Below are 12,127 nucleotides of genomic sequence, written 5' to 3'. Positions count from 1 at the left end.
ACAAGCTCGTGGACAACTTACAAGGGGGCTCAACAGGCGCGTCTTGAAAGGAAAAGCGGGGACGGATTCGGACGACATTGAGGCCCATCCGTGTGCCATGTAACATGTTGAGACCCTCTCTCTCTCTTGCGTTCTCTTGAGTCTTGACACTCTCACTCCCCTCTTCACATACACCCCCTACACACACCTACCCCCTCATGATCTCCGACAAGAGGAAGGCGAGGCTCATCAGTCAACACACCCTCCTCCATCATCATCGTCGGAGCCGTGTCTGGTGCTAGGCCGCTCGATGAGAGGTTCAGAACCCATGTCGGCCATCACCCTCACGCTGCCCACGCCATGGCTTCTCGGGGGACCGTCTACTCTCTTGACGGCGGCACAGACGACGCATGCTGAACAGCTGCGATCCCGTTCATCGCAGGGACGAGCTGCTCATGTCCAGCCGGGCCCAGCTCTGGCTCCTTGGTATACGGGTGCTATACTCGCGGTGGACATGATGTGGATGCTAGTACTGTGCTCGTGAGAGATATGCATGGGGAAACGAGAGGATACGGGGGCACATAAGAATCCAAAATTCACCCACGAAAGAAACATTACCTCGAGAACGCCGGCGTCTATTGCACGCGCTACTTGATGTACAACCGACGGTAAGTACCACTCTTTCGTATGGATACACATACACACGCATGGTACGCATGGCCAGATGCGCACAAGATGCGAGCCCCGAGTCCGTCAGCACATTTACCTACTACCTCCCAACCGGCGCCGCCCCTGTCGAGGACATGGACGGCAAAGTCCCCGGCCGGTCCATGATCGACGACGAACACTGCCGAAGCCGAGACCTCTCTCTCATGCAACCCCCATGTCCTCCCTCTCTTCACGCACGCACATATGCAGTATCGGGGTAGTCAACGCTCGCGAAAAGCTCCGAGCTCTCCCCTGCCCGCCCGCCCTCACAACCTGTGGGGAGTTTGGCACAGCCATGGCGTGGTCGTTTCTCCTTAGTTCACCGACCTCGCTATCGCGCTCCGAGTTGGGAACCATTGTTGCCGTCGTTGCAATAGATCCCCCTCCCCAGGAATAGACTCTGTTCAGAAGCTGCCCTCATCCCTCCGCCCAGATCCCAAATAGGCCCATGGGCCGACAGCGTTGGAGGAGATGTCCATGCCTGGTGCCAGCTCTATGCCTCCCTGGCCTCGCGAGCTCCCCTCTCTAGGCCCAGCCTCTCTTTCTCTCCGGGTCTGATAGATCCGATCATCCTAATTCAGACGAAGACAAAATTAGAGTTCCAAGGGCGTGATCCGGACGGGCATCGCCCACATCCTGTTCCTTTGTTCATCCCACACAATGAGTGCTCTGCTGCCGCTGGCTGAATGGGCTCAACCGTCGACGGCGATCATCATCGTCGTCATCGTCGTCACCGACAGCCGGCCAACCACTCACCCCATCGCCTGGTGGGATTGAAGCCCCTCAAAGAGCCGCCGACGTTGCTTCCACGCGTTGCAGTAACACATGACAGCATGTAGACCTCAGCTTTTGACACCTGTGTTTCTGCGCCTGAGCCAGTGGCCACCACTCTATCACTGTGCCGCTTCCTCAAGTCGATATGGCTAATGATTCACATCGCCTCCGCGCCTCGACGTTAGTGTCCATTTCCCGCGCTCCCCCTTGAACGAGGCGGCGGCGGCGAACAAGCCAAGCTCCAGGACCTTCGCTCATCAGCTCGACGCCGGCGGTGGGGGGAAGTGACACAGCACTACCGTTCCCATAGTAGGACTTTTCCACGACTTTCGCCGCCGTGGTCAGTGGAGATGGTGGACGGTGCTGCTTACTTCATTGCCCATCCCAGACGCATACCGAGCGAGACCGATGTCTTTTCGCCCCTCCGCCTCCCTTTCCCGCACACACTCTATCTTGAGAGAAACGTTCAGACGCAAGGCTTGCGCGCTGACCAGATCCTTCTTTCTTACTTTTCCTATGCTCCGCACACGCGAGAGGAATACCGACAAGACGCCCGTTTCTGACTGTTTCTGCCTTGTAGTTTGGAAGCGCGCGCGCGCGCGTGTGTGTGTTTAAGAGAGAGGAAGAGAGAGAGAGAGAGAGAGAAATAGGGCTGTCCTCAACACGACGCGTGGGTCGACAGGCGCCTCCTATCTTTCTCTCTCTGATTCCCCCGGATGAGCTTTTCTTGCTTTGCCACGACATCTTCCCACGAGGAACGCACAACTCTCGCGCGGGCGACGCACTCTCGGGTCTCACCACCGTCGAGCCGCGGAACCGCGTTCCTGACCAGAGCTGGACGGGCTTTACTGTCTGTCTGCCCCCCTCCCCATTCCTCTCCCCCTCTCTCAAACCCTCAAACCATGTCTCCCCTGGACGCCCTCTTGTTGGTTTGTTTCGTTCGTGGCGCCTCTATGGGCTTGGAAGCCGTTGGCCTGGACTCAATCGATCTCTGTACGACGACATTGCGCGATTCAGATTTAGCCGTTCACTAGATTTCCCTCCTCCATGAATCCATCAGATGTTGGCCGCTGGGCCCCTTCGTGTAGTGTAGTTGATGTGGGACATGCCTCTCCCCACTCTCTCTGCCCCCTTGGCCCGTTCATGCCGAGGGAGTCTGAGGCAACATGGGACGATGCCAGGCCTTTCGGCCGCGAACTTGGGATGAACCGCAACAACCACTGCTCACGGGCTTTTTGTGACAGCTCACATCCTGACACCTGCGAGCACCCGAATCCTCCGATGTTGGGCATCGGCTGGGGATGCCCACGCTGCCGCTTGGACCGTGGCGTCCATCTCGCTGATATGTCTCTCCTTGGGCTTCGTAGTGTTCCCAATATTGATCATCCTTGCAGTGTTGAACTTGCCCCCCTAGCAAAGTCGCGTGTGCTGTTTTTGGTTCTGAGGGGCAAAAAAACCCTCAATCCCAAAAGTCTCTCACTCTCTATCTCTCTCTCTTTCTCTTGAATTTTGCCTTCCCCCCCTGGCGTGCATCTTGTAGGTTTATGGACAATAGATCCATGCTCGTGCCCCGCGTTAGAAGATCAAGGGGGTTTCGCCCAGTGGCGTTTCGACAATACCATTCGAGGGGATACCGTGGTTCGGATGGTTAGGCCAAGGTGTTGTGAACGGCTTCCGATGGTTCATGGCAATATATTGTCAGACCTGATCATGGTGTTCCGGCACTCTGCCCGGTGCGGACGTCCACCGCCAGACTGCCTCACATATGTAGACAGCTTGAGATAGGCCAAGTCGGATGTTTCCTCGCTAGCCAACATACCTTGGATCCCTTTGTGCCCTAATCGAGTCAGGACTCACCCAGAGTGTCCCCGACGAGAATCTCAAGCCTACTTAGGCCTGCATGGGCCCTCAAGAATGCTTACGGCATTTGTCTCCGCGGACTCCAGCCCGCCGCGGCAATTCTGGCGCATGTCTACCGGATGCCGCTCAGCTTCCCCGGGATGCCCTTCCAATGGCGTCGTCCCCATTGTTGCAATGAACCACCCGTAGCCCGACTGCGCCTAGGTCGCATCAACTGCTGGCAGATGGTCGTCTCGGCCGCGAGTCAAGCCAGCATCCGGTCTTTGCTGCTGCCATGGCGCCTTCCGCCCTTTCCGTGGGAATCTAGCGAGCGGTGGCTCGTCCTCGGCGGTGGCTAGTACCAAACACATCGTTCCACACTCCCAAGCCAATATTGCTTTTATCTCGGACCAGGTGGCGCTCGTAGCATTCTAGAAGGGGAGCGCCGTCAGCACACGATGGAACACGATAGGCATCACGGAAAAGAAGGTCTAGCTGATGGGTCCGGCTGCAAAGCAGTGTGAGCCTTTCTTTCTTCTTGAGCCGACTCCAGGTCTTATTCTACCGCCTCCTCGTTCTGGGCCATGATCTCGTTGTCCATGTCTTCCAGTACTCCCTGCATCTCCTCTTCGGTGGCTTCCAAACCGTCAGAGCTCATCAGCTTCGTGTCCTTCTCCTCGGCTGGCATGGTGTTAGTGATTGACATCTCTTGGGCAGACGTACGGTACGGGGCTGTACTTACTCTTGGCTTCGACAAGCAGGTTCTCTTGGACTTCGACGTTTGTTAAGACCGAGTTATCCCCAATGACACACCTCTTGCCGAGGATGCATCTCGTGAGCTTGCAATTCTTGCCTACCACGGCACCCTCCATCAGCAGGCACTGGGACAGCTTGGCTCCCTCGTTCAGCTGGCAGCCGGCGCCGACGACGGACTCCTTGACGGAGACCTTTTCCTCCACCGTGACGTTCTCGCCGACAAGGCTGTCGGCCTTGGTGATTGTTGTACGACCCTTTACACCCTCTGGGTATGCCACCTTTTTGGCGTGGGCAAAGGGGGATGCCGCATCAGCGCCCGTCTCCTCCACCGACGGCACCTTGGCCAGCTGTAATGACACGTTCAGAAGGAGCTGGGCTGTGTCTACGCGCCTGATGATGGGTGCGTCGGGCTGAGAAGGGTGCACGTAGGCCAGCATCGGAGGTACGCTGGTCGCCGCTCCGTGGGCTTTCGCGTCGTCCGAGTGCCGAGAGTCGGCATATCTGCCGTCTTCCGTGCCTCGATACGGTCGAAGTTCTTCGGGATCTTCGTCCTGTGGCGATGACGTGCTCTCCTGCAGGGAATCGTCGTCGTCCTCGTCGTCGTCCTTGCGCAGGACCTCGTCCAGATGGAGTTTTTCGGCGAGGCCGGCCTGCCAGCCAGCCTTGGCCCACCAGCCGATGACGTCCTCACCAATGTTCTCCAGGCGATCGTTCTTGTCGACAAAATCCATGATCCATCTCGGCAGGATGTACAAGTGGGCGTCTCGGTGGGTGGTGAGCATTCTCAGCCGTGGGTGGTTCCTCATGAGACCGTGACGGACAGGAAGGCCTTTTCTCTCTTCAGTGAGATCCTTGAGAGAGTCCGTAGGCATGGAGTAGACGAGGTTCGAGAGGTGTGGCAGCAACGATCCTTTGGGGGGCGAGACATGGGATGGGGTCGACGGAGTGACGGCAATGAAGTCCGTCTCCTCTCCTTTGACGGGCGTCGCAGTCTTGGTCTCGTACCAAACGCCGAGTCCACCACTGAATGGGTTCGAAGTGCCCGTTGAGAACTTTGGTGCGTTAAGGAGATCCGACATGCTAGCGCCCTTCACCATCCATGCTTGTAGCAGCTTTTCACCGGCAATCTCACAGATGAGATCACAGGGGAGCACGACGAAGTCGGAAGTAACGAGTTCCTTGACCTCAGGAAGACGAAGAATCTCAGCCGTGCCCGTGGTCTGGTCCAGGTCCTTGGGGGCGAGAATGTCTGGCCTTGGGAGGGGAAGTGCCGTCAAGTACGGGTTTGTGTTGAGGGCAGTGGTGATGGCTTCCCCTGCAGAGGCGGGACAGATCAGAGTGATGTCTAGATCAGTCAGTTAGGTGGCTTCTCATGCAACAATGGCACCCGGCAAGACTGCGATGAGATTCATCAAACAGAGCAAGACCAGCCGCGGCCACTCACTGGTGATGCCCATGCGGTAGCAGAAGTCGACGGGGTACCAGACCATAGGCCTATTAGCGATCGGCAAGAGGGCCTTGGGGTTCTCATCGGGGTTCGAGGTGAAGGTCGGGAACGACGATCCGGGACCGCAAAGGATCAAAGCCTGAAGGCCCGGTGAGGGCATGGACACAGCGTGGGGCATCTTGGAGATGCGTTGGTGGGGTGTTCCGTATGCGTCGAGAGGCTGCTGCTGGCGGAGGGACCGAGGCGAGGGAGTTTGGTGTACTTCAGATTCCGGAACTATGGGCTAGCAGAGGGGAGGCACTCGGTGTTGTCGTGGAATCGTGACGTAGATCTATACAGTTTGCGCTGTTGCGATGCCTGCCCAATTAGTCGGTGACTATTTTTTTTTGATATTTGGCAGCAGTCGCCGTGGAGGGGAGTCATCGCCCAAAAATGCGCCCCTCAGCGGATTGGCTGGGATCCACTCTTATCGATCGGCGTCATGGTCGTGGGGGATAGATGCACGTGACGGCCGGCACATCCTCGGCCTGCCAGTGCAGCAGCTGAGGACGAAGAGATGCTGAGGTATTTGGCCCGGCAACCAATGGCAGCCACTGTCAACCTCGGTCCCTGGCCGCCCCCCCGGGCCCTAGCTCCTTGTCATCCCCATGTTGACATTCCGTCTGGCTCCTCCAAGACCAGCCACCCGAGCTTTGCGACAAGTGGGTGATCTCCAGCCTGTGCATTTCTATTTTTTGACAATTCCCCCATCACGAAACCCAAGTCGAGACCATAGGTTTCTCTTGCGACTACCGTCTTAATCTTCACGCCGGAGACATCTCTACCTGCGCAACATTCCGAATCTTGACGGACTTTTGACGGAAAGCTCCCCAGGAAGCTCGAAGCCGCTGTTAACCCTCCTCCCAAGCCGATACATACACTACACCTAGGCCACCGCCCCAAGTGCAATGACCACGTGCAATTAAATGTCGTGGCCCAATGATCAACACTCTCGGAGGCGCGGGGTATGGAGCCATTGGGTGCCGCTTGCGGTCACAGTGACTGTTGCGACGGTCGGTTTGGCCGCTTGGGTCTGGAGCCAACGCAAGGACGAGGACGAGACGCCCGAGAGCGAGCAGTACCCCGACCTCGACTATGACAATGCCGACTACGGCGACAATCCAGCATACGGCACTGCTAAAGGGCCGAAGCCTCCCCCGAGCAACGTGGGGACCGAAACATACGGCACCACCGACGCATCCCGAGACCCGACGGCCGATGGATGGGGTGCTCGCATGTCGGGCGCATTGAGGCGCACACCCAGCCCGCAGCAGTTCTTTGAGTCGGCTGGAAAGACCGTCACCGCAGGCGTCGCCGCTGCGGGTGCTGTTGCCGGCCGGGCTCTGGCGGCCATCCGTGAGGAGGACAAGAACGCGTACGCTGACCACGAGACTTGGTCCGAGGAGGCAGACGCCAGAAAGGACCGCGCACCGGGGCCAAGAGACCCGAGCAAACGAAGGAGGACGGTTGCTGTGGTTGTTTCGGCCGATGGCCATGCAGACGATTTTGATGATGATGGCTTCCATGAACACGCTGTAAGCTCAATTTCCCTCCCCGACTTGACCGTCCCCCCCCCCCCCCCCCCCCCCCTCCCTTCCAATGTCTGACCGTTTGTGCAGTCCATCTTGTCGCACATCCCGCGCTACAATGACTTCAACAACATCAAGCTCTTCGTGTTGATCTATGCGCCTGGTCTTAAGGAAACCGCTGGCGAATCTACGAGTAACCTTCCGCCACCTTCGCTGAGCTCGTCCTTCTCTAACATTGAGCACCACCAAGCCCAAACTCCTGGCGAAGAGTCTTCCAAGAGCCCCACGGTGCAGGCCTCATCCGGCAACCCCGCCTTCAATGCCGTCTACTCCCAGGCGTTGGCTTTGGTCGAGAAGGAGACTATGGTCATGCCTTTCACAACGCCCAACGGCCACAACCACATCCTTCGCCATCTGCAGCCTGAGATCATCTATCTGCAGGAGAGCCTGGCGGGCGAGAACGGCGGCGTCGTCTCTAACCTGCAAACGTGGCTGCGTCACGACATCATCCTGGTTGTCGGTGCCGAGAGCGGCCACGGCGGCCTCGCCGATAGCGAGTCAGAGGCTGAGAGACCTGATAAAGAAGAAAAGTGGTGGCAGCGAACTGACCGTGTCGGACGGGGCCGGGGCGTTGTTGTAGTTGACGGCATGCGGGTCCACGATGACTGGGCCCGGCGTGTCCAGGGCAAGGAGTAAATACCACCTCTGCTGTACAAAGGATGGATGGCCCGGAGGGCCCGAACACTTTCACGTGTAGTTTCCTATGTCTACTCGGAGGTCCTGGTCGGCCGATGCGGTATCGTGTGTTTTTTGTTTGGGACTGTATGTAGATACCACGAGATATCATGTGACGTTTTCATGAGGAAGGTAATTGCCATTGCGGAGCTTGCGAAGCAAGAAATGTCCGGGTAGCGAAGGAGCCCCTGGGCTCAATGATCATTAGTTTTCTTCCTGCTTCTAAACTCTGTACCTGCACCTAAGAGGAAACAAGCCAGAATCCTGTTGTGCGGCATGATTCTCTGGCCATCTTGGATCGAGATCCATCCATGCTCCTTCCTTCGGCTTAACAGCGGCAACAACCTTGGATGTCCAAGGTACGTACCCAAGTGGATGGGACAGTCTCAATACTGTAGAAGCACGGTGGGTCGTGCATCCGGGGTTTTGCCTGAGGCTCTGCTGCCGCCTTTCCTCCATGCGGACCACGTCCACGCCTGCGACCCCGTCTCGGACTTGCTTGGAGCCTCTCCTTGCGCGGAAGCCTTGACTACACCACATCCCCAACCCCACACACGCTCTGAATTCCCATCCATCGGAGCTGTTGTGCATCTTCTCTACCCTCTCCTTTGCAACTTTATCTTCTTTTTCGACCTTTCGCTTCGTTATCCCGCCATTCGCGACTGCGTTTTCGACCCCGATTACCCTTCTCCACGCCGACGTCACCTCATTTGTCAACGCGAATCATCCATCCACCTCGACCACGCCCCCCCGGAACCCCCCATCACGATCGACGAGCCCGGCATCTCCTTCAATGATTGCACTGTAACACGCATCTGGGCATCAATTAGAAAGTGGGAGAATAGCGTCGTGACATCCTCTTCGGCCTGCTGCGGACCGGTAGCCGCCCAATTCGGCCATCATGGCGCCGGTCGTGACAGCGGTCCATCCGCCTTCTGTCGCGTCCAAAGTCAAGCGTCCCGTGCCCCCCGGCATCCAGACCAATGGAGCAAGCTCTGCCCGATCATCGCCATCACCATCGATGTCGACCAAGAAGCCTCCGAATGCTGCGACGGCGAACGGCGTGAACCCTCAATCGGCGCGACCCACAAATCGCACCCGTCGCGAGCCTTCGACCCAGGCCGGTCGCATCTCTAGAAACAGCGTAGGATTGCGGTCAGCGTCGCTCGCGGCTGATATGACTTCCGTCCAGTTTGTAGAGCCGCCGCCGTACAGTCAGTTGCCTCTCGAACACTCTCTGGGTACAGCGATGGGCATTGGTACTGACACATCACAGTCGTGACGGACGAATACATCCTGAAAAAGTACTCGGGCAACCCTCCGTCTCTGGTAGTTCACATGCACCCGACCCATTTTCGGTTCGACCAGCAGGATGGCATCTTTCCGTACAAGTCTCCTATGCGGCTCTTTCTGGAGCACCTGCGCATGCGGACTGTCCCTCACGACCTCCTCGAATACTTCTCCCAGGCCGGCGTGCCTTTCTACGAGGGCTGCCTGATCGTCCAGGTGCACGACCACAAGTCGGTGGCACAGGCCAAGGACATCCAGCGACCGACGTCGGCATCGAACAAAGTGGTACCCTCGTCCATCCATAACCACAACCCATATATCGTGCCTTCGCCGTATGTGCCTTATCCCAAAGAGTCGACAGGGTCTCACCCAGATGGTCCGGCCGCAAACCAAGAGGACTCGAAGCCGAAGACGGCGGAGGAGAAAGACAAAGCAAGCATGCCAGCCCCGAGCTTGCCAGGCGAGGGGCAGAAGAACAGAGGCCCCCAAAAGTCAAAGACCTTTACAGTGGTTCTGCACCCTACGCCCGAAAGCCTGCAGGCGGATCTGCAGATTAAGGCTGCGACTCCCCACGGCGTAGTCGACGCGCGTGGCAACGCTGATGGCATGGTACCTCCTTCCACCCCGATATCGATGGTCCCGCCTACTCCTACCGCAGGCAGCATGCCCCCTCCCGCCAAGAAGCTGAAGCGCGAGCGCATGGAGCTCGATGGAAGCAACATTCACATTGCAGAGTCGCAGATCCTCCTTGCCACCAACGCTCAACTGTTTTTAGAGCCGACGAGGGACGCGGAAGAGACAATGACCCTTCTCGACCTTCTCGCCCATCCCAAGCACTCGGACTCGCCTCCTCAGCCCAAGACGAGGAAGAGAACGGTGGCGGAGATGGCTGCCGACGAGGCCGCTGCGGCCGACCAAGAAAGATACATGCTTACCTTGGACGAGCGTCTTTCCTCTGCCGCCAACGGCGCGCAAGGCGGAGCCAGCGGAGCCGACAAGGAGGGCCCAGCTGTGGTTTCCACCTTTGAGCCAAGGTTCGAGCGTTTTAAGGTGATCGCTGATATTAAGAGGGAGCACGACGAGAGAAAAGAACAGGAAAAGGTCAAGGCGGCCGAGGCCGAGCGCAAACTCGCGCAGGAGAAGCAGAAGCAGTTGCAAGAACAACAAGCTGTTATCGCGGCTCAACGGCAAGCAGAAGCGGAGAAGATGCGGCGCGAGCATCAAATGGCACAAGAAATCAAGGCTCGCCAGGAGCAGCAACAGCAGAGGGAGCAACAGAGACGGGTTATGGCCGCACAAGCCGCTGCAAGCCAGGCTGCCCAGACCAGCCAGAACGCGGCGGCAAACATGGCACAGCAACAACAGGCGAACGGTGCTATGCCCAATGGCACATCTGGCGTTGTTGCAAGCGGCGTACCAGCCCAGGCGCAGTCTCGCTTGGCTCAAGTATCTCAGCCCACGGTGTCGTCGCCCATTGTTCGCCAAGGGACGCCTCACAGCATGTCTTCCCCCATGCCTGGCGCTGTGCCCATGCAGCAGTCCAACTCCCAAATGGCCAACAGCCCTCCACGCCCCCCGTCCGCAGTTCCTGGCCACCCAGCCAACGTCGGCGGCGTTCCTATGTCTCACAGCATGTCAGCCCGCGCAAGCCAACAGAGCCACCAGGCAGGCACGCCCCGCATGCATCATGGAACACCTACTATGCAGGGAACACCGGGCTCCCGTCCGGCCGTGGCGGTTACTCCTCGCATGAACCAGGCTAGCCCACCGCCCAACATGATGGCATCGAACTCTCAGATGGGTCAGCACATGATGATGGGCACCCCGGGATCCATGCCTCAGGCCGTGCATAATCCCAATCTGATCGCAGCGCAGGTCGCCCAACAACAACGAGCCATTCAGCAGCAGCAGATGGCGGCGGCTATGCAAAACGGCATGGGCAACATGATGAACGGCAACATGAACGCGCAACAGATGACACCGCAGCAGCAGCAGCAGTACATGCAGCAGCAGATGCAGCATAGAATGATGATGCAGCAGCAACAGCAACAACAGCAACAACAACAGCAGCAGCAGCAGCAGCAGCGCGGTAACATGGGCAACATGGGCAACATGATGAACCAGCAACTGGCGCAGCGGTACGCCCAGCAACTCAGCCAAATGGGCGCCAACCAGATGAATGGCGGGCAGATGACACCGCAAATGCAAGCTCAGCTCCAGGCGCAGATCCAGGCGCAGATGGGCAACCCGATGCAGCGTCAGATGGGCGCAGGTCAGAACATGATGAACGGCCAAAACATGAACATGCAGGCCATGATGCAGATGCAGCAGCAGCAGGCGATGAACAATAACAGTGCTCTCGCCAACCAGGTTAAGATCCAGGGACAGGCGATATACAACAAACAGATCTCTGTTCTGGCTGCCAAGTGGGGTGGCGCGGTTGAGAACATTCCGCCCGACCAGATGGATTCGTTCAAGAGAAGCTGTATGATCGAGGCTAAGACCCAGATACAGGCCGTTCTTGCACAACGCAGGGCTCAGCAGGTGGTGTTGCAGCAGCAGCACCTCCAACAACACCAGCAACAACAGCAGATGCAAGGCATGGGCGGTATGATGGGTCCCCACGGGATGTAGGATGGTTCGTGGCCTATGGTATTCAAGACCTTACATCACCAGCACAGGTGTAGCCGGCATATCTGGAGATGTGCTGAGAATGGAAGTCAGTCAGGGGGGTGGGATTGACGATGAATCGAGAACGGCGCGAAAGGGGGAGGGTAGAGGGAGAGAAGTCCGGTTGTGAGCGTCTTTTTTTCACATTTGGCGTCTGGGATGGTCCAGGGGACGGACTGGCTCGTTTTTGATCTCACATGATCTTATATACCCCTACGAAGGCGCATCTACCTTGTGCTCCAAGGTGCGGTTAGGGATGGGACGGCAACTGCTTTTTTCCCCTTTCTCATTATATTTTTTTACGGCTGATGGATCTGGGGGGGCGAGAAGCAGGATGATGGTGGATTGAAAGGTGCATGCA

At 57.7% G+C, this 12,127-nt stretch overlaps 4 protein-coding genes across 4 annotated transcripts; 3 read left to right on the top strand and 1 right to left on the bottom strand.

Moving 5' to 3' along the window:
- Positions 1 to 633: 633 nt before the first annotated feature.
- Positions 634 to 908, top strand: CH63R_10775 (uncharacterized protein; the record flags this gene model as incomplete). The annotated part of the gene is made up of 2 exons (XM_018305749.1): positions 634 to 647; positions 704 to 908. The coding sequence occupies 2 exons, from the start codon at positions 634 to 636 to the stop codon at positions 906 to 908; spliced, it is 219 nt and encodes a 72-aa protein (XP_018155173.1).
- Positions 909 to 3,856: 2,948 nt separating this feature from the next.
- CH63R_10774 (Eukaryotic translation initiation factor subunit) lies at positions 3,857 to 5,681 on the bottom strand (the record flags this gene model as incomplete). The annotated part of the gene is made up of 3 exons (XM_018305748.1): positions 3,857 to 3,981; positions 4,043 to 5,401; positions 5,501 to 5,681. 3 exons carry the CDS (start codon positions 5,679 to 5,681, stop codon positions 3,857 to 3,859), a joined length of 1,665 nt encoding a protein of 554 aa, XP_018155172.1.
- Positions 5,682 to 6,468: 787 nt separating this feature from the next.
- On the top strand, positions 6,469 to 7,767 carry CH63R_10773 (Peroxin 22-like protein; the record flags this gene model as incomplete). The annotated part of the gene is made up of 2 exons (XM_018305747.1): positions 6,469 to 7,077; positions 7,162 to 7,767. The coding sequence occupies 2 exons, from the start codon at positions 6,469 to 6,471 to the stop codon at positions 7,765 to 7,767; spliced, it is 1,215 nt and encodes a 404-aa protein (XP_018155171.1).
- A 940-nt stretch (positions 7,768 to 8,707) lies between these two features.
- On the top strand, positions 8,708 to 11,730 carry CH63R_10772 (uncharacterized protein; the record flags this gene model as incomplete). Its single annotated transcript, XM_018305746.1, has 2 exons — positions 8,708 to 9,020; positions 9,083 to 11,730. 2 exons carry the CDS (start codon positions 8,708 to 8,710, stop codon positions 11,728 to 11,730), a joined length of 2,961 nt encoding a protein of 986 aa, XP_018155170.1.
- Between the last annotated feature and the right edge of the window lie 397 nt (positions 11,731 to 12,127).

Source organism: Colletotrichum higginsianum (genome assembly GCF_001672515.1).
Source record: "Colletotrichum higginsianum IMI 349063 chromosome 7 map unlocalized unitig_7, whole genome shotgun sequence".
Taxonomy (NCBI): domain Eukaryota; kingdom Fungi; phylum Ascomycota; class Sordariomycetes; order Glomerellales; family Glomerellaceae; genus Colletotrichum; species Colletotrichum higginsianum.
The sequence above is the reverse complement of the archived record's forward strand: the minus strand, read 5'-3'. Positions and strand labels throughout refer to the sequence as shown.